Source organism: Cannabis sativa, chromosome 9, assembly GCF_029168945.1.
Source record: "Cannabis sativa cultivar Pink pepper isolate KNU-18-1 chromosome 9, ASM2916894v1, whole genome shotgun sequence".
In the NCBI taxonomy this organism is placed as follows: domain Eukaryota; kingdom Viridiplantae; phylum Streptophyta; class Magnoliopsida; order Rosales; family Cannabaceae; genus Cannabis; species Cannabis sativa.
The window spans coordinates 5,248,234-5,270,743 of NC_083609.1; the positions used below are offsets into that span (position 1 = coordinate 5,248,234).

A 22,510-nucleotide genomic window follows, 5' to 3' on the forward strand; every position below is an offset into this window, starting at 1 on the left:
TGTTTTTAGAATAGGTTGAAGAGCTTCATTAATAAGAAAATGGTCTTCGAAAAAAGACTTATCCAAGTCTTACTTCGGAGGTAGTAAACACACATACATCAAAACTCGAAGGGAGTTCGCTAGTTGTTTGGTGGTGCTCAAAAATTAGATTGTCAAAGTAAATTACAAAGGATCGCAGTGAAACTTTAGAGGGCGTCTAAACTTGTTGAAGTCAATTGTACTTGTAATTGTTTAAGACTTTACTAATTGATTTTATTATCTAGGCATGGCCCCGTAGACTAAGAGTGTTTGAAAGAACACTAATACTACATATAATTCTCTTGTGTCAAGTTTTTTATATTTTGCACTATTATTTCTGTTCTATTACTACAAATCTGTGTTCTGCAGTAATAAGTTTTCAATATATTATTGTAAATCTTTACAATCATATTTTTCTTTACTATTATTAACAAAATTTATGGGCATATACAAAAACACAAGTTTTCAATTAGTATTAGAGCGGGACATTAAACTCTTAGTGTGATCCTTTGACGTTTCCTTGAGTGTTTTTGCAATACGTTATTTTTTGTAGAAGGAAGTCATCCATTTCTTGTCCACCATTTCTCAATGATTCTAACTATCCTTCACTACTAAAAAATAGACTTTTGATATCAGTTTGAGAGACGTTTTTTTTAAAAAAATAACATTAAAGACCAATCCAACTCTAAGGTGTCGGTTTATAATTGATCATACCTATAATAATTTTAAGTGTCGGTTAGTAGACCGATACTAAAACAATAACCGAGAGCCAAAAAATTGAAAAATATATACATACAGATTGAATAGAAGTGTTAATTCATAACCAACACTAAAAGATTTGGTGTCGGTTATAAATCGACACTTATAGGCACTCCTCTCTCTCTCTCTCTCTCTCTCTCTCTCTCTCCATAGAGGTGGACGTTGGTGTTTTGCGGAGCTGTGGGTTCTCGGATGTAGGGTTTTTTTTAAAGGCAGAGACCAGAGCCTAGATTAAGGTCTGGGGCTGGGGCCAATGCTGAGATCGGGGTCCAAATTTGGGGTCAAGGCTAGAGTCAGGATCCAATGCGAAAATTGGGATCCAAAGCCGAGTGGGTTCTAAATCAAGTTTATAATAACCTATTAATATAAGTCAATACCAATCATAGTATTATATTAAAATAATAGTATACAAAACAATGTAATCCAACACAATACTATACAATACAATATAACAAGGTAAATCAAACGGCAAACCAAATTGGCTTCAGATTTTAACATCTTACAATAAAATAAGAATATATGAGCGCTATATTTATTTTCAGTTCGATAATACAGTGTCAGTATAAGTTTAAAGTAGACGTTATTTTTCCTCTTTTCTTTTAGTTATCCTCCCTCACCCCCAATGTAACATAAATACTATACTGAGATTATTCCTCCTCTGTTTAGCACAAAAAGGAAAAACCCTTTTATTGAAACAGTCAATACAAAGATCTCAAAGCTTAGCCTTCCTCAGTTCTAACTTGGCAATAGTACCCAAATGAACTTCATCTGGACCATCTGCAATACGCAGTGTTCTGGCCGTGGCCCAAAGATGTGACAGAACAGTGTCTGAAGATAACCCCGCAGCACCATGTACTTGCATTGCCATGTCAAGCACCTTCAGCGCCATGTTCGGGGCTGCAACCTGCACCATAAACCATGAAACCGCCAATAAACAAAATCAAATCCCGGTGCTTTATCTGTGCAGCCGAAAACAAGGGGGTATACAGAAAAAATAATTTACCTTGGCCATTGCTATGGTCCCTCGAGCTCTCTTATTTCCAAGTATATCAAGCTGGTTAGCTGCTTCGAAAACCAATAATCTAGCTTTCTCCAGCTCTATCCGACACTATATGACAGAAACACGACACAAAAAAGAATATCATCATTATATAACAAATAGGCAATATAAACTTAAGTTGATTATGAACATGAAGGAAGTTGATGAGCACTTCACTGATTTAATCAAATGTAAGAACAAAAATCCCATTCCGACTATTACCTACTACAAGGTACTAAAGCAACATACCTTTGCCAAATCTGAAAGAAAAGAACCTTGCTCGGCAATCAACTTCCCGAAGACAGTTCTACTAAGAGCCCTTTGAGCCATCAGTTGCATTCCACGCTCAGCAGAGCCTATCAGCCTCATGCAATGATGCAACCTTCCAGGGCCCAACCTACCCTGCAAGATTAAAAATTACAACACAACTTAAATGTGATTTCAAATCATCCAAATACCAAATAAAGATCTAGATTTTCAACGAAAGACAATGAATTATACCTGGGCAATTTCAAATCCACGCCCTTCTCCCAATAAAATATTTTTTGCTGGGACACGTACATTCTCAAATGATACTTCTGCATGTCCATGAGGTGCATCGTCAAAGCCAAAAACCATCAGCGGTCTCTTTACATGCACACCGGGAGTCTTAATATCAACCAAGATCATAGATTGTTGCTTATGATTGGCTGCATTGAAGTCAGTCTTTCCCTGTAAAGTAGTTGCATAATACAATGCCAAATAGAAATGTTACTCCCATCACATACAGCAGACAAATAATATATTATCAAAATAAAAATACAGTCCCATACAACACCAGAAGAACTAACCATAACTATAAGAAGTCTGCACCTTGGATCCATGGCACCACTTGTCCACCATTTAGTCCCATTGATGACATACGAATCTCCTTGTCTGCACATGTTCACAGCAGCAATAAACATGATTAGCATAAACTCCACGGAAGCAACATATGCTACCTATAATGATCATGGACATCCACAAATAACAATTCCGAGTAATAATAAAGATAAAATAATACTGTCTATTTTATGGAAACATACAGCTATTTTTTAGTGAAACGAAAGCGAACAAAAGCATTTCAGAGTTAGAAAAAAAACTCAATTTCATTGACTTTATTATTGAACCTAATGATCTCGAACAATCAATGATGAGAGAACTCGTGTTAGCAACATGTGAAGTGGAAACTCCCTTTACAAAGGTCTGAGTAGACTCACCTTTTAATAGAACACTCAATGTTAGTTGCATCAGAAGACGCAACTTTTGGTTCTGTCATTGCAAACCCTGATCGAATTTTCCCCTCAAGCAAAGGAATAAGCCATTCAAGCTGTTGTTCTTTATTTCCGTATCTCAGTAATACCTAAAATGGAAAGTTGTTATCAAGTCAATGACCTTCCATAAAGCTTTTCTTACAAAAAAAAAAAAGTTTTAAGCTGTTGTTCTTTATCTTCATGAACACCCAAAACACAAAGATTGTCTTAAAAGGAAGAGAAGAGAAAGATGAAAGATATAGAAATGCAGAGAATGGAGAGAAGAAAGAAAATGGTGACACGAAAATTAAACAAAATGTAACTCATACAATCAACTTCATTGAGGCAATTCAAAATCTACTACAAAATAGTTTTGAAAATTCAAAGTAGACCTAAACTCTATATATTACATAATAATAACAACATACAGTCAATCTATTTGATAAGAGAATTTCAAACATTAATAATGTATCATTACATTCTGCATTCCACAAATTTCTCTTACACAAATAAAATTGACAACAATAAAAACAATCATAAAAATTGAACCACTCGGAGCCAGTTCCATGAAAATGACCTTGTCAGATTAATTAAATAAAAAATTTAGTTGACAACTTAAAGTTTCATCTCACCTCCATATTTCCTGTGTCAGGAGCTCCACAATTGAATATTTGTGGCGCCCAAACAGAACGGCCCATGATCTCACAAAGGTATCCGTATTCAAGGTTTGACAGGCCTTCTCCCAGTAACTGATTGAATGTACCACCAGAGGAATGATAATTGCTTCCACCAAAAATCAGTTTTTTCGCTCTTTCTGCACTGTCAAACTGCATAACAAGAAATGACTTGAGACAACATACACTTGAGTAGAAAGATCATTAAGAGGAGGCGGCAGGGTAGCATACTGAAAATAAATGTATAATTAAATAATAGAAAGAAGAATAAAACAAGAAATGTTTGATTTAGTAGCAGGACTGAAGCACATACAGGTATCCATAAGTTCCAAAGTCCTGCTTTCTTTGCCAGTTCCTTTAACCTCTCTTCCTCTGGATGAACAGTCCAACGTGAACCAGACTGAGCTAGTCCGTAGAATTCATTTTCCATGGGGTATATGTGATCTTCCATAAACTTAATCAGTTTGTTTCTCAATTCCATTACCTTCTCACTGGGAACAAATCTCCCCGTTCCTGAAAATACCTGATCTTTACTTGCATTTTCAGATGGCTCCAATATATTTTTTTGAACAAAAGCACCTGGCAAGAGGAATACTCTCTGACATTAGTATGACTGAAATGACGAGTAAACTAGTCACACAATATAACAAAAATCAACTTAAGTGCAACAGGATATAGCTACTTGAAGGAGGACTATTCGGAAGCACGTAATCCCGGTTAATAAATGCCCATGCAGCGTCTATAAGAGCATTAGCTTTGTCTCCCGAATGTTGGGCGCGCTCACCTGCCGATGCATTACCCTACATTTGAATAGTAAACCATTGATACTTTTAACAAAACATTTTATGCATGATAACAATGTGAATAATCTCTTCAGAAAATACCAGGATCCATCTACTATATATTCCTGCAAAGATTGATGCTCCTCGAAACAAAGAAAAGGCAACATAAAACTTCCACACAGCTGCAGGCCATGGTTTATGCTGCAATTACAACAGTCCCAACATAAGTCCATCACTCAATAAAATTAATAGGAAACAATTGTAACTCGCACCAAACTGATACGAAATTAAATTAATTAACATAGAATGGAATCATACAGAGTCAAACTTAACACATTAATAGCTTGGTCTCTCTATGCTCTTCACTATCACCATTTAATCTCATTATGTGGCAAATTACTGACATTGTTTAATATTTTAATTACTAGACTTCTTCCAAAACTGTTGGGAGCAACAAGTAAATAACAAGTTCACAATAGTACTATCATTGGACTTACAGTTAAAGAGCAGTACTCAGCCAAATATTCTGCTAGTGATGGAATTCCTTCTGGAATCCCAGTAAGTTCCATACCTTCAGAAATTTGAGATTTGTCAACTGCGAGGTCATTAACATAATGCTGCAAGCAAAGGAAGGATACGAACATTAAATAAGGAAAATCCTCTCAATGAGAATCCAAAATTTAGTGATTAGAAGGGTTTTGAAAAACATCAAAATAATTTGGAAACTGAAGAGCACATGATAAGAGGCTATAAAAGTAACAAAATCTTAGGTGCACTTCAAACTCAACAGAATACTGTAGATCTTTAGTTTCCAAATAGTGGAGGTTGAAATATAAGTACCATAGAGCTGTATGCTACATCACACATTTGGTTTCCAAGAGTAGATAATTCCCAGTCAAGAATGCCAATCACTCGATTCTGCACTATAAAGGCACCACATCAGATGTGCAGCTAATGCAAATAACGAAGTAAAAAGAAAAGAAATGAAAAAGATTGGGAAACAAGATTCTGAAAATGAAAAAGTAAGAAGTTTTGGAAAGCCTTGGACTTTGACCTAAAAATCCAAATAGTTAAAATACACATGCACTACTTTTATATGTAATTACACAATTACATTGTTTTGTCTAGCATATCAACTAAATGGCTAGAGAAATAAAACAAATAGGATAAGAAACAATAATTTTTTAGGACCATATTGAACTAATCCCATCAAACAGAGGGATTTTGGCATTTGCATTAATTGAAGCTTTGAAAAAAAAAGTCAAACCTCTACGGGATGGAAAACAAGATTATCAAGGCGAAAGTCTCCATGAACTAAGCCTCCCACGGCTCCTGAAGAATCTTCAAGAGGAATGTGTTGCCTTAACCAATCTATCAGCTCAAACATCTTAGGATTTCCTGCAGGCTTACCCTTGCCAGTTGAAGCAATATATTGTCTAGCCCACCTATCAACCTTGACAAACATATGAATAGTTAAGCATGTTTGCTGACACTATATATCTTTCTCTCTTTTGATACTCAGAACTAAAACAGAAAGAATTACATAAGCTAAACACCGAAACAAATTGATTCACCTGTCGTTTACAATAATTGTCTCGACGCCCATACTTTCCTAGACCCATGGCATCAACATCTGCATTATGTATAGAAGCTAAAGCTTTCGCAGTTGCTTTGTATAACTCCCTTCTACTTTCAGGGGCAACACCCTGATGAAAAAGTCAAAAACTTGATTAAACTCTCTCATACCAAGCATAGTTTATTTCACAATTCAACAAACTATCAATTATTAGGCAAAGATATTAGAAACTATAAAGCAATACCGGTAGCCTGGGGTCAATAAAAATGCGTCCCTCCAAATATTCCATGATGTAAAAAGCAGTCCCAATGACACTAGGATCAGTACACAAACAAAAAACTTTAGGGACTGGAACTTGTGAATGAGCTCCTAATGCCTGAAGAACCTGGTAAATACAGCAATGAAATTGGGAGAGAAAAAAATCAAATTTTGAAGTTACATAAAAGACTTCAAATGAATTGTTGTTTCATTTCATGCCAAATCCAATAATTGGAAAAAGACTAACCTGAAACTCTCTCTCGACGGCATGAGCAGACTCCAGCAACTTCCCAGGAGGCTTCTTCCTCAGAACATAGCGATTCAACGAAGACCCAGAACCCACTTCAATAAGATAAGTAGGATTCGATTGACCATGCCCGAACTATGAAATTAAAGGAAAAAAAGAAAAACAATTAAACCAAAAACCTTTCTTTATACAATCACAGAGAAGAAAGGACATAGATAGATAAGGGTTTGAGAAGGACCTGAGAGAGTGTGAAAGTAGTGGGAGAATGAGGGAAGCCATGGACGTTGGCGGAGGCGTATTGGAGCAACTTTTGACGATCAAAATCCAGACTTGGGTGGACTCGCCCAACAAGATCCGATATACGTTTCGCCATTTTTTCTTTTTGACTGAGTAATTTTGCTCAAACTTCTAATCTAATATAAATAAATAAATCTATATATATATATGATCCTGTTAAGTGTGGACAAAATTCTCCAACTCAATGAAAATAGTATTGAAAACTGAAATAAATATATAAAAATTATTACGTGTTTTAATTCGATTGAAAACTCAGCTAAAAAAAAAAAAGTTATTTAAGATTTTGAAAAGGGTCCCACGTTTCATTCCAACTTCATAACTCCAACTTTGTGTTTTCCAAAGACAAAAAGGCTCCTACTCAGGATAATCTAATAAATTTGGAATCATCATCACTCTCTTTTTTTTTTTTATTTAAGCGTTTATATATTACAATATGTTTTTACTGGGACTCAAACCCAAAACCTCCAACACTCACACACCCACCTATAGCCGGCATCATCATCTATATATTAGAGTTTTTTAAATAAATTTACACAGTCAAATTTGAATAAACCACCCCAACTAAACCCAATAAATTTTTTTAAAAAAAAAATACAATATAAATAATTTTATGAAAAATTCAAACCTCCTAATAAATATACTAAGTGGCTTGAATATTATTCTAATCCGTTCAAATAAACTAAATAAACTGATTTATATATTTTTAAAAGTATCTATAATATTATATAAAAATTATATTTAATAGTTAAACTATTTTACATTTAAAGTTTGTATTTTATAGTGTTTAATTTAAAATTTAGAATTTATAGTTGATAATTTTTATTATATTTGAATATTGAAGTTGAAATTTTTACATAAGTATATTTTTTTATTCTATTTTTTTTTTAAAAAAATATTATTTAGTACTTTAATATTTATTCAATTTATATTTGTTTTTTACCATTAATTTCAACTATAACCCTTTTAATCTTGAAATGCTTATACTATACATTCAAGTATTTAGGAGTTCCTTTAAGGCCTACCAAGTAGAAAGTTGAGGATTGTGGTATAATCATCAAGAAGATCAAAGAAAGATTGCATACTTGGGCGAGTAGACATTTGTCTTTCGCTAGGAAGGTCCAACTGATTCATTCAATGTTATTTGGTCTCCGTAATTATTGGATGAGTATTTTTCGTTCTTCCCCATAACATTACCAAGAAGGTTGAGAAGTTATGTAGAGACTTTTTGTGGGGTATGAATGGCAATAGAATTAAAATTCATGTAGCTTTCCGGAGTAAAGTGTGTCTTCCGAAAGTGTATGGTGGTCTTCAGTTTAAAGATGGTATCAAGTGGAACCATACTACTCTTGCTAAATATATTTGGGCGATTTCAGCAAAGAAAGATTTTCTTTAGATCAAATGGATTAGTGTCATCTACTTGAAAAATGCTTCTTTCTGGTCTTTATGAGCTCAAACTAGATACTAGCTGGTATTAGCGTAAAGTGTGTCGATTGAGACAAAAAATTTTGAGCTTTGAGATCATGAAAGCTAGAGCTTCTGAAAGATTCAAAACTAACTGCTTATATAAGAGTTTGTTAGGCCAAAACTAGGTCAACTATTACAAAGCTATTTGGAGATCCTTAAATCTGCTCAAATTAATATCGTTTTGTTCTTTGGCAAGTGGTGAATTCTCAGCTGTTAGGGGAACAAAATGGCTCAGTTTCATATTGAGCTGGATTCTTTGTTATGTCCAGTTTGTGGTGATGATTTAGAGACTCACGAGCACATTTTCTTTGATTGTGGTTTATCTCGTAGAGTTTTAGATTTGGCTTTTTCGTAGTCGGGCTTTAGAGCTTGCCCCTAGGCTTTACTGGCTGAATTAGTTGGATTTCTTTGAAAAGTTCTAACCAGGTGCAAAACAACAACATTGCAGTCCTTACAACAATTGTGTACAACTTATGGCTTAATAGGAATAGATGTATCTTTGATGGCTATTCTAGAAAAATTTTCTTCTATTGTTAATGATATAAAAAACACAATAAAGTATAGGTTATAAAATGTAAATAATAGAAACATGACTCAGCATGAGAATGATTATTTGTTGAGATTACAAATGTAAGTAGTTTTGGATTGGTTGTGTAGCTGCCTTATTTGGAGCTTGGTGAGGTTTGGTTTGTACTTATTTGTTGTTATGTCGATTAATGAAGTTCTTTTCTTCTTCATAAAAAAAAAATAAATACTATCCTGCCTAAAGTGCCACTCCAAGGCTCTCTCTGCTAGCCCTTGTGTACGAGAACCATGGACACCACCAGCTATAAGTGATCTCAAAGTGAATGTTGATGCATGTGCAGCGTTAGATGCTCATCGAAATATTATTAGAGTTGGTGTTGTGATCTGTGATGTTGTTGGACAAGTAGTTGTTGCTCTCTCAAAGCTAATAGTAGGAAATTTTGCATCTCATAAGATGGAGGCGAAAGTAATATTTTATAGCTTGAATTGGGCCTTTCATATGCAGATGTCATACACAGGTGAGACCGATGCCTTGCTGTTTGCTAATGCTTTGAGAACTCATTTGTCTATAATTTCTTCTTTTAAGTATTAAATTATAGATATTTCTAGTCTTTTATCATTATTTTTTAAAGATAATATTATTCATCATATCAAGAGTATAACTAATATGGTTGCTCACAATTTAGCTAAATTTACTCTAGAATTGAATGAAACTTGCTTTTGATTGGAGAATATACCTTCACTAATATACTTTGTTAGTATAAATAATTTACCTATTTAATTTATATTTTCTCCAAAAAAAAAAAAAGACACAAGTAGTAGCCACTTGCTTTATTAAAATTTGATACCTTGTTATTTAAAAATTTTGTTGTAAAATATTAAGATATTTAAAATTTAAAAAATATATTTTAATTTTTCTACTCTAATCTTTAAAATATATCACAAAATTTTTAGTTTTTTATTTTACATAAATTTTTTATATTATATCATACATCACTTTTTTTTATATATAAAATAATAATAAACAAATATTTACTTTAAATTAGACATAATTTTTGTCAAAAAAAATAGAAAATTTATAATTAATTTACTAAAACATAAAATTTAGAGACTTGGAGAATTGGAGTCTTTACGTATCTATATAATTTAAATACATCGGTACAAATAAAACTATGTATAATATCTAATTTGTGAATTTTATTCTAAAGTTATTATTTTGCTGTAAATATTCTTTTTTGTTGTTGTTGATAATATGGAAACTTTCTTCTTCTTTTTTTTTTTTAGAAAGATATAAAAAGTTTGGAGAACCAAATTGTAACAAGTCTTCAGAAGATAAGGAAAGACAAATTAGGAAATGACGTAGGAAATTAAGATTGGTTATCCAAATCCAATTCATTAATGCTATTGTTATCTATATCTATATCTATCTATCTATCTATATAATATTATTGTTAGGCATGATAGCCTCTATAAAATTTCCTATATTTTTTTTGCTCTCATTTTTTCTAATTTTTTAAACTTTTCTTAATATTTTTCTATTTAATACTAATTACATTAATACCAAATAATTAAAAAAAATAATAATATACGTGCCTTCTCATTTTTTTTTTTGAGTGTTTCATTTTAATTTTTTAAATAAATATTCAGTTATAAAAAAAATTATATAAGTAGATCCTATATTTTTATTTTTATCTTTATATATTAAAGGTGTTTATCTTTATTATCCATTTTGTTATCATATTAATTTATTATTTATTTTAAAAAATAATTATTAGAAATGCTAAGCTTTTTTCTATATTTTTTAACACCCAAAATAATTCAACATGTATATATTATTTTCTATCTTCAAATTTAATGTTTTTTTAATCATTCCACTTAAACAACTTTTTTTTTGTTGGAATCACATGTAATCTTTCCAATTAATCAATTAGGCTCGATGATTTAGAGAAAAAAAATTTAAAAATATGTATAAAGCTAATTAACATCAATATTTAATTGCACCAATCACATTATTTCATCTCTTATGGTACTACCTTAAATACACCTTAAGTTGTGACTAATAAGTAGAATAGCAAATTGTGTCCTAATTTCTTTGTGCTAATATATAATAATAATAATAATAATAATAATAATAAATCTAATTCAAAAATATCAAATATATATATTTAAAATATATATAATTTAATTCAAATTTGAATTATACTTGTGTCATATTTAAATTTAAATTAATCTATCATATTTTCTTAAATTTAAATTAATTTTTATTTGCAATATGGTGTTAGTTTAACGTTAAAGATATACATAATAATATATACACTCCGCCTCTATTATGGTATTTTTTTCAAATTTGTTCGTGTTGTGACTTTCAATTTTTACTTGAACTAAGTTTTTTTAATCATAATTCATATGCTCTAAATAATTATCAATAAAGTAAAAAAGAGAAAAAGAAGGAGCATATGAAAACTTGTGATTTAAGCCAAACACACCAACTATTACGAATTACAACGTCCACAAATGCCACCAACCAATTGAAAAAACAGAAACACACTAAAAAAAAAATACGAAAAGAGAACGACACAAAACATAGTTCGACGTACGACAATTTAAACGATAAACGACAACTAAATGCAGAGCTTAGATTGATGGCTTTATTTGGGCGTACTCTGCACATACATATATAGCTCAATGTTGATCATCCACTGCCAGTGGAATCTTCTTCACCTACAGTACAATTACAAAAAAAAAAAAAATAAATAAATAAATAAATAACTAATAATCCTTTTATATAAATATATAATAGTATTTGTAAATTTGGTATTATATATAGATATGAATTATTACTTACCAAATCTCTGAACTTGAGTGTGTAAAACATTTCTAAGTATCGCCTAGTCTCTCGCCTCTCAAGTTTTGACACATATTTCCAAAACCCATAAACTCCAGCCAATGTTAGAAGCCTCTCTGAATATATCTTCCAAGTGTACCTAAATTATTATAGGACATATTAATTAATATACTTCAAATAATAATGTGGTAGCTAATGAATATATATTAATAATATTATATGTATTTTGAACCTTTCATAGATTCGTTTAAGGCCAGCAGCAGAGATTGTGTCCCAGTGTTCAGGCTCCTTCTGGCAACGTTGAAAGAAGGCAATTAAAAGGTGAGCCATTTGATGAGTATGATAAGGATCAATATGGAAGCCTGAAACACCATGCTCAATGATCTCAGCTGGACCACCGTTACATGTTGCAAATGTGGGAAGACCACATGTCATCGACTCCACAACAGTCAGACCAAAAGCTTCATAAAACGCCGGCTGCATCCATTTATAACTCTCATCTTTAGTAATGTTCAATGATTTTCACCATTACTTATTTAGTGCTAAAATTGAGAAGGAGAGTCTCCCAATAGTGCTCAAATATAAGTATAATGTAAAAAATTTAATATAAAATATAGAAAGTTGAGTTTTAGTGATGTATTTTGAAGAATAGAAAAAGAAAAGTGCTAATTACAACTTTTTATTACAATTTTTTAGTCAATTTTCACGCTCGAAATCACATGTTAAAATATTTATTTTTAAAAAATTCGAATAGTTTATAGTACTGAAAATAGAGTTGTTGATATTTCAGTCTACCACTAGTGTTCAAAAAATTTCAAACTTATTTTCAGTACGGTAAACGATTCGAAATTTTCCAAAAATTTACAGGAATAATGTTGTAACTATAATGAACACCACTACGAAAGAAAATTTGAAAAAAAAAGTGTTCCAGCATATATTTTCGGGCACGAAGATTGACTAAGAGAAATGTGTTGCATGATGCGATACGTACCTGAACAAAAGCACCTCTGGTGTCTGCAATGTAGCGATAGAGTTCACCATTTCGAGCACGGTTCATCTGAGCAGATATCCATCTGAATTGACCTTTCAGCTTGTATTCTTCAATCAGACTATGCATCTTTTCAATCTCCTCCACTTCTTCTCTATCTCTAGACTTGTTCACATCCATGTACCCTCCAACCACAACAAGATTCACCAGCTCTCTTAGCTTGGTACTCTTACCATAACACTCTACAAGTCCAGTTAAGTTCTTCACTCTGTCAAGTCTCGCCATAGAAAAGATGATTGGCTTTGTCTTGTCACTCAAGAAACCACTACATCAAAGTTAATATTAGTTAATTATAAGATCAATTATTTTCCAACTAAGGAAAAAGTGTATGTTATGTGTACATATGCTTACATATGTTCATCGTTCTGTTCAACACCATATACAAGTTGTTCAATGGAACCATGTAAGGAAGTGAGTCTCTTCTCCTTCTCTGAGTAAGGAAAGTATATTGCCATGTCTGCGCCGGGAGAGACGATATTGAACTTGGGATCGAAAACATCAATGCCATGAACAACTCTGTAAAGGCCAGGAAGTGTGAAAGCTGTATGGCTTTCATATTGTCCAACATTGTTGTGGCTTTTAACACAAAATCACAACCAAAATTAGTATATGATGAGTACAATTTTTCAACGTTGTCTTTAAAAATTAAGTCTTACCTTCCTGCAATCTCTTGGTATGTACTGGTAATTATAAAATCAGCATTGTTCATTGCAATAAGATCAGCAGTAAACTGACTTGAAAAATGGTACTTGTCCTCATACTTTTTCCAATAGATATCTGAGTCAGGGTACTTTGTCTTTTCTAATGCATGAGCAATATTACACTAAATGAAAAAAGAAAATCAGTTAATGAATTGAAACCAGCACTATATCTGCTATAATAATTTGATTGAATTGATTCAAACCTGGGTAATTCCTAGTTTATAAGATAACAAAGTTGCAACAAGATTTCCATCACTATAATTTCCTATGACAAGATCTGGAACACCTTGTAGCTCAGCTGAAATTTCATTTGATACATCCTGATATAAATGATATAAACAAGGATTAATTTTAAAGAAAAAAAATGTTGTATTAATAAAACATATATATATATATAATATTATTTAATTACCTCTGCAAAAGTTTCCAAGTAAGGCCAAACATCAAACCTTGAAATCCATTTCTTCAAAATCCCATCCTCAGTCCTAAAAGGCACCCTTAGAATGAAAGTATGTTCTGTTCCACTGATTTTTTCCAATCTTTGATTGCATGTTGTGCCTTTTGCATCAGGTATGAGCCGAGTGACCTTTATAACCAACCAATGAATAAAGTGTAATGTTGCATAAGCTTAAGGATTTTATTATAAAGATTCATAATTTGACATATACAAATATATATATATATATCTTACAATGAGAATTTTTGGAACAATATCTAGTCCTTGCTTTTGTATTCTTAGAAGCATCTCACTTTCCATAGCACGAACTTGATCAAGTATGTAAACGATCTGCATTAGTAATAAAGAGAAATTCAACTTATTATTATAGGAAAGAGGAATTATTTTTATATGAATATTTAATCATTTCATAAGATATGAAAAACAGGGTAAAAAATTCTGTTCATGCATGCCTGATGTTTTACTTCTAATTTTGGCACTAAAAATTATCCTATTCTTTTCTTTGGTAAAATTCTTCCTATATTAAGTATATTTAGAATTATTCTTACAAAAAAATATATATTTAGAATTATAATTGTCCTAATTATAAAACACATGAGAGAGTCCACCTAAACCACTTCAGACTAGTTCAAGTGGCTATAAGAAAGTGCGTGTGTGTTGGAGATCTTGAGTTCGAGTCTCATGTTATACATTATTATATAAGAAATTGAGAGAGTGCACCTATGCTACATTGTTATGCACAAACCAACAAAAAGGGCTTGAATTATTCCAAACTATTTTGCATTTAAACAGAGAATTTTAATGGGAAACATAAGTTTAAGGTAATTAAGTAATTAAGTACCTGTCCACCAGTGTCTGGCAAACCAAGTACATTTGCTTGGCCAAAGTAGCCATGAGGAGACACAATGACAACATTAAAAACCATAGGAATTCTCCCAAGAAATGTTTCTAAAGTAGAAGGATCAGGTGCTTGAAGAATCTCCAACAGCAAATGAACCATTTCTGACACACTCTGAGCTGTGTCACCCCAACCCCTCTCAAATCCCATTCCTTGTAAACTGTATTCATTCAAACAAAACCATAATTAAATTTTGGAAGGTCTTATAATAATTCATCTTAAGAAGAAGATTAATATAACTGTTGCTTACTCAAATTCAAACTCAGAATATGGTGTTGCTAGTGGGAGCTTAGAAAGATGTTCCTCTACCCTTACAAGAGCAGATTGAAGCTTGGATATGTTTTGAATTCGATCATTTAACATCATTGCCTATACATAATTAATTAATTAATCTTTATGAAACAAATTAAGCATTTTCAATTTGAAATATAATATATATATAAAAGCTTACACGGCCATCATGTTTATGTGCACGAAGAAAATCAAGCAAAGGTGTTAAACTTTCTTTATTACGAAACATAATTGAAGAAAGGTGACGATTGAGGAACTGAACTCCATTCCCAATTGATGAGGACCGAGTTGGTCTTGGAAATGTAGCATTAAATGGCTCCAAATCAAGTTCCAGCAAATAATTTCCATTTTTCCTATAAAAAATTATAACACATATATAGATTTAATTAGTTAGATCAGTTTTTTATTTTAATTAAACATTTGATTATGATTAATTAATTAAGAAGAAGGCTTACTGTCCTTCGACAAGTTCTTCTCTGAATTTAAGGTACTCTGCCACACTCAAATGATCCACACTGAGTTCATATACATTAACACGTACGTATTCCCAAACTCCAGGTCTTGGACGAATTGCTATGCACACAAAAGGTGGCAGAACAATAGCTTCCTGTTATATATAACATAATAATAGTTAGATAAAAAAAATTGAACTTAAGTAGTCAAATATTTTTTTCAGCGGTGAAAATCAGCAAACAGAATCATTGAACTCTGTTTTACACATCTAAATTATTTAGATTTTTTTTTTTTGTTGAAAAATAGATAAATTACTTACTATGTAACTATTGTTATATAAAAGACCACATTGACAATTTTTTAATTACAATAAAAAATTTAATATAAAAGAATTACTTATGACTAAACATAGTATTTAAATTCATGTTGTTATTAATATAATTTTAATCACAATAAGTACTATGATTAAAAATTTACTTAGTCACAACAAATTGTAATTTATGGGACTTATAATTTTAAATACGAACTTTTATTTGATGGTGATTAAAAATAATTTTTTTTTATAGTGTATAATTTATCTTGGACCGTGCATATATAAAAAATTGAATTATGTTTTTAAAATGCCAAAATCATAAATATCCTTATCTGCATGGATAGAAGTGGTGTTCCTAATCTTGTCCTATATATAAGTTGCTTAATATAAATGTACATTTGGTTTTTTATATTATTTATTAAATTAAAATTTTTGTAACCCCATATTAAATTTCACCGAGTATGCGACCTCTTAAATGACACTTAGCATTTCTATGTGTATATATATATATATTAAGTGTGCAGATTAAAAATGTTAATTATGTGTTTTAAGTTATTATAACCTGTGCAGATTGCAAGACTTTGTTAAAAGGACTGTCCTTGAGCTTTTGCATTCCTTCATCTTCTTTAACGATATTATTCAACTCGTCTGTCAGCTGATGAGACTGTAGAATGGCTTTTCCCTGACCAACATACCTACATTGATTATACGTACATATTCATCAACAACCTAACTAAGAACTAGATCTTATTCATGATCAAAAACCAACAACATTGTCCATAATAATAATGCATTACGTACGTACCGAGAGAGAAGAGATACAAGTTCATTGCGGTGAGCTGCAAGAGTATCTTGAATCCTTTCCCTCATTATAATATACTCTTCAGAGAGAGAGATAAGATAGGTTAATGAAGATGAAGTACTTAATAAGATAACGGATAAGGTGTATTTATAGGGAATGATGGTGATGGAAGATTAGAGATAGAGGCAAATTAAACGGTCACTATACTTTTTCCATTGGTTTATTATTGATAAACGTGAAAGTGGATCGGCACTTGGCAAAGCTGCATGCATGCATGGCCTACTCACCTTACTGGTTAGTATTACTATATAGACTAAAGAGAGTAGTGATCATATGAGAAATGCTAAAAGGCTGGTGTTAGTATCACTATTGGTCCAACTAAATATTAGATCCTACATGAGTATCGCTAGCAAATTGCAACGTGACATGTCGAAAAGGTACTAGGTACCACTGGTATCTAATAGCAATACTCGTGATCATCATATATATATAGGTGTAGTATAATAATATAGGTAAGTAGGTGGGCGTTTATTTGCATTGGGAGGTACAAAACGCAGTCGTTTTCCAGCCGGACGTATGAGTACTTGTTGCAGTTAGGGTGATGAGTAGGATTAATTGAAGAATTTGGTGTTTATGTAGACGACGTAGGCGGAGTTTACTATGAAATATCAAAACCACTGGATAATATGCCCACAGAACAGAACACAGATTTGAACCACCTTTTTTCATTTATATATTTTAGGGTAGCTAATAGCTATCTATTTATTTATTTATTTTTGTTGAAGGTAAACATAAAAACCAATACTATTAAATTAATTAATTCATTATTATTTTTAAATAATTTTTTTTTGAATAATTAGATAAATAAATTTATTAATTATTTTATTTAAAGTTTATCTAACCTTTAATTCTTTATTTATTTTTTTATTAAAAATATCAAATTATTACATAATTATTTAAAAATATTAATACAATTAGGTAAATAATTTATATATATAGTATAACTAGATAGATGTTACGTGCCAAGTCACGTATGTTAATTTTATTTTAGTTTTTAGTTTTTTTTTAATATCATAATTTTAAAATTAATAATATTCAATGTAGTGATAATCATTGAAATTTGAAAGCATAATAGTGATTTAAATAAAAAAAATTACTATTATACTTTGTAAAAGTAATTAATTAAAAAAAAAATATTATTCGTCTTAAATTTATCTTCGGAATTAATGAAAATGCTCATCTGGTTAAATTATCTAAACATTCAAATTTAATTTAAAATAATATTTAAAATTTAACTAATTCTAAATATCAAAATTTGAAAATAATTTTTAATAAAAAAAAAAAAACAATATGAACAAATTTATTATTAATTGCAACACTTTAAGTGGATTAACTATATTTAGATTTAACTAACTAATGCTGACCTTTTACATGCCAACATCTAATAATTTGTTATTTTTTTTATTTAAAAAAAAGTCACCCAATAATTTATCATAAACCAAGAATTCTGTTATATAGCCACATTTTATATAGAATAGAATTAGTAAACTGACCACAGGTGCAACTATTTATAAAAATTTTAAATTATATGTATGGATATTAATTGAACAATAAAATCGCATTACATAATTTTAAATATATTTTTATGTATAAAATATTTAAAAAATATATATTTATTTAAAAAATAATAATTCTAGAAAGAGAAGTCTAAAGAAATTAACAAAAAACACCATGCAATAAAGCACACACAAAAATATCTCTAAATGTATGTTACAGTAAAAAAAAATTAGAAATTAAATTTTTTCACACAAAATAGCGATCTAATATAAAAAGAAGACAATAAATCTATAAAATACTCATCATATAATTTTTAAACAAATGTTCTTACTGTATCTCACTTGTAACTACTACTGCATTTAAAGTTGATGTCATCAATATCTCACTTGTGGTCATCATTAATATCATTCCCAATAAATTTTTTCTGTACATAAAATAAATTTAATAATAATGGGTAAGTACTTACTTTTATACGTAAGTGAACCATATTCGGTTATAAATTAATTACTTACATATTTTCAAATACTTATTTGGTATATGTGAAGGTAGAGGGCCCGATCCAGGATCTAGTGACTTCTGCTCCAAGATCCAGTGAAGAAAACTAGACAGAGAGTTAGCTCTCATGGTGAGGAGGAAGAAGGAAGGAAGTACATGCACAAAAAGAAGGAAACAAAGTTAGATCGAGAAATAAACAGAGAAGAAAAACAAATCAAAAATTGTAAAAGGAAGAATCGAGTCTTACCTGCCCGATTTTGTGACAGGAAGCTCCACAAAGTTGTAAATCACCATTGTTGATAGTGGATATCAAGCTAGATCTCTGAGATGAGCTTGACAGAGTAGTAGCCCTAATTTTTGGGTGAACTCTGAAATATTTTAGGTGTTTTCTCTCCTTTTCTCTCTTGATTTTTCATTTACCTAACTTGTTTTGTGTGTGAAGGCTAAGATCCTAAGGCATCTACTTAGGATCGAGCAAGTTCTTGTGAAGAACTTGCTCTGCTAGGGTATCGAGGAGTTCAGTTTCAATGTGTGTTGTGTTTGATTCTTAGGGTTTCTAGACTTTTCTTGAAAAGTCTAATTAGTCGTAGGTTAAACGACACAAGAATAGTTGTCGTGTTGTTTAAGTGCTGCCGTTTAGTCTATTTTCACTTAGACTAAGGAAAAGTCAAAAGTGACCTTAATACTGATAACAAATTGTTTTTGTTGGTGTAGGTTAATATAGTAAATTCCTACAGGTTCCATAAATCAAGCATCAGACATCTTCACAAAATTATTACCTGTCTCACCTTTTATTTTTTTGAGAAACAAGTTGACACTTGGTGTCCACCTGTGTCACTTGAGGGGGGATATTGTAACACTAGATCAAAACTAAGAAAATAACTAAGTGAGACAAAGTTTGTTAAGGTAGTTAGTTAGAGTTACATTTGTATTAATTCTATTATAACTTTCAGTACTGTAAGATCCCAGACCATTTTTAACAGATATAACTAAGAAGGTCTAATCTCAACTGAGTTAGTTGAGCAATCCATTCTACTTTCTATTTTCTCTTTCTATTTTTCTCCATCGTTTTTGCTCTCTTTATTTTTTGGTTTAGTCAAAAATTATGTTATGTTAAGTTTTTATAATGGGTAATACTCGTTAAGAGTGCACTTATATATATATATATATATATATATATAAAATTTGATACTTGAAACTTTAATAATGCATGATGAAACTTTAAAAAAGCTAATAAAGATTTTTGCCCCCTAAATTTCGACATGTACTAAATTATACTCACTGAACTTTTAAAATCATTAAAAATACTCCCTGAACTGTTGAGATTGTTAGATTTAAGGACTTTTTTCTAGTTTTAGTAAAAAAATCTAACATGAATGAAAGTTCAGGGGCTATAATTTAGTACATGTTAAAGTTCGAGAGGCATAATTTGGTAGATATCAAAGTCTAGGAAGCATATGGTTTAGTACATAAACAATCACTGAAATAGTAAAATTAAATGAAATTAGATAAATTAAAGTAAATCTAACAATCTCAATAGTTCAAGGGGTATTTTTAACAACCTTAAAAGTTCAAGAGCATAATTTGGTACATGTCAAATTTCAAGAAATAAAAATCTTAATTAGCAAAAAAAAAAAAAAAAAAATACCTACTTTTCTATATTGGCTTTTGCCATGTATTACATATTCGTTTGCGTTGGTACTTTGTATTAATGAACAATGGATAAGGATCACAGCAACACAACATAATTAATACAGGATTGTAATTGATTCACTCAACATATATATATATATATATATATTTTTTTTTTTTTAATATACTTCTCACGTGAAATCATGTAAAAAGAATTATTTTTGTGTTAACTTTTTAAACATAAATATTGAATTACTTATTTTTTTTTTTGAAAAATAAAAAGAGATCAGATTGGAGAGAATCATATATTATATCATAGCGACTGCACTGAAATATTTGATATAGCTTTTATCATTAGAATATATTAATATATGTATATGATTAAATACGTACGTACTTCTAAAAAAATAAAAATAAAAAATAGTGTATTGTTACTATCAAGTGATCAGGTATCTGATTCTCTTGAACATATATCTTTTATCATACCTTAACATATACAATAACTAATATATATATATATATATATATATATATATATTTATATATACAGTTATTATTTAATTAAGAGATGGTGATGAAATGATCGTATATATTCATAAAAATATATTTGTATATGATATTTGCATTTTAATTTATTGTCATGTTTATATATATAGTAGTTAATTGCCAAATTAGCCTTTTTTATGTTAAAAGAGCATTAATAAAAGTTCCAAAAAGTAAATTATACCTACATTGCTAACTCAACTTGCAATATTATTTGTAAGTTGATTATTTATTATTATTATTTTTTATTTTTAAAGAAAAGGTCTAAAATTGTTATTATTACTTATTAACAAAAGTTATTTTTTTACAAATTACATTATATATTAGATGTTAATCATTCGATTTGATCTAATTAATTTCAGTCATATATTTCATTGGATGTTAGATTAATATTGGATCGATTTTATCTATTGTATTTCATATATATCTATTAGGTTAATTTGTGTTACTCAAAATTTTAAACCTATTATTTTTTGGCTCAGATCGAATCCATCTAATTATATTTTAATCTAGTATGTATCTGATTGGATGTGATCCATTTAACAAAAAAAAAAAAAAAGAATAAAATTTTAATGTTAATTTAAATATATGCCGACCTACTTTATCTATAACAACATAAAATTACTCATCTAAATTAAATGAAATACTAATTAGTTTTATTGGATGTGTTGGATGTATTAGATTTTATCCGATCTAATATCCAATTTGATCCAATTAAATATTCAAAAATAATATCCTATCTAATCCGATCACAATTAAATATTTAATATTTAGCAATCAATTATAATTGAATGGGTCAATTATTATTAAATTGGATCGATTTATCAGCCCTATATACATAATATAATTAGCTCTTCCAACAAGTATATTTTAAATCAAAATATTTGTTTACATGATCTATCTGAAGTAAAGAAAATCAATATGCTATATAAAATAATACAATATATTAATTAAACATAGTAAAAAAAATATTGAGGCTAGGACATCCTCTAATTAATTAATTATCGATCAATTATTATTTGGCGAACGTTTTTCTTTTTTTTTTTGAAAGGATTTGACAAAAAGGTTCTTTTAGTAAGCTTTAATAATTATAATTAATAGGTACACGAGTTTGTTAATTATTTATTAAGTTATATTTATATAATAATGTAGTTAAGCATGCAATTAAATATATTTACTTTGTACGTGCCGCCGTAATTAATTATTATTAATAATATAACATATTAACATCGCCACAACATCCCGTTTAATTTATAAATATGTAATCATGTAAACTATTTTATTATTATTATTATTATTATTATTATTATTATTATTGGCCACGCATGAAAGTATATGTTATATAGCATTACATAAGATAGCACTAACCAAATGACGTAACTAGCCAGCTAGCTAGCTAGGGAATTTGTATTATTATTCTCTAATTACTACCCAATATAAAGCCCCCTAACTTATTCAATAATAATATAATTTATACAAAGTATTGTTTTTGGTATAATTTTTATACTTTTACATTTTAAAAAAATTATATAAAAATAACAGCAACATAAAAATAATATACAAAT

At 30.0% G+C, this 22,510-nt stretch overlaps 2 protein-coding genes across 2 annotated transcripts; both read right to left on the reverse strand.

Moving 5' to 3' along the window:
- Window positions 1–1,282: 1,282 nt before the first annotated feature.
- Window positions 1,283–7,284, reverse strand: LOC115722013 (probable acyl-CoA dehydrogenase IBR3). The gene is made up of 17 exons (XM_030651132.2): window positions 6,863–7,284; window positions 6,625–6,759; window positions 6,364–6,504; window positions 6,118–6,249; window positions 5,811–5,996; window positions 5,384–5,461; window positions 5,041–5,160; window positions 4,646–4,744; window positions 4,444–4,561; window positions 4,075–4,340; window positions 3,720–3,914; window positions 3,055–3,197; window positions 2,647–2,731; window positions 2,318–2,527; window positions 2,066–2,218; window positions 1,781–1,885; window positions 1,283–1,681 (listed from the first exon to the last, which is right to left on the reverse strand). The coding sequence occupies exons 1-17, from the start codon at window positions 6,995–6,997 to the stop codon at window positions 1,490–1,492; spliced, it is 2,493 nt and encodes an 830-aa protein (XP_030506992.2). The 5' UTR covers window positions 6,998–7,284; the 3' UTR covers window positions 1,283–1,489.
- Window positions 7,285–11,365: 4,081 nt separating this feature from the next.
- On the reverse strand, window positions 11,366–17,319 carry LOC115721870 (sucrose synthase 2). Its single transcript, XM_030650959.2, has 15 exons — window positions 16,722–17,319; window positions 16,479–16,611; window positions 15,606–15,757; window positions 15,311–15,503; window positions 15,110–15,228; window positions 14,803–15,019; window positions 14,196–14,291; window positions 13,917–14,090; window positions 13,708–13,824; window positions 13,460–13,626; window positions 13,155–13,379; window positions 12,747–13,068; window positions 11,988–12,232; window positions 11,756–11,894; window positions 11,366–11,631 (listed from the first exon to the last, which is right to left on the reverse strand). The coding sequence occupies exons 1-15, from the start codon at window positions 16,784–16,786 to the stop codon at window positions 11,593–11,595; spliced, it is 2,403 nt and encodes an 800-aa protein (XP_030506819.1). The 5' UTR covers window positions 16,787–17,319; the 3' UTR covers window positions 11,366–11,592.
- Window positions 17,320–22,510: the final 5,191 nt, after the last annotated feature.

Coding starts and splice junctions, on each gene's coding strand:
- LOC115721870 (XM_030650959.2), bottom strand. CDS start 16,786: ATGAGGGAAAGGATTCAAGATACTCTTGCAGCTCACCGCAATGAACTT. Junction 16,612..16,721: donor CTTGTATCTCTTCTCTCTCG/GTACGTACGTAA, acceptor TAATCAATGTAG/GTATGTTGGTCAGGGAAAAG. Junction 11,632..11,755: donor CACTCAAGTTCAGAGATTTG/GTAAGTAATAAT, acceptor ATTGTACTGTAG/GTGAAGAAGATTCCACTGGC.
- LOC115722013 (XM_030651132.2), bottom strand. CDS start 6,997: ATGGCGAAACGTATATCGGATCTTGTTGGGCGAGTCCACCCAAGTCTG. Junction 6,505..6,624: donor CCGTCGAGAGAGAGTTTCAG/GTTAGTCTTTTT, acceptor TGTATTTACCAG/GTTCTTCAGGCATTAGGAGC. Junction 1,682..1,780: donor GGACCATAGCAATGGCCAAG/GTAAATTATTTT, acceptor TTTATGGTGCAG/GTTGCAGCCCCGAACATGGC.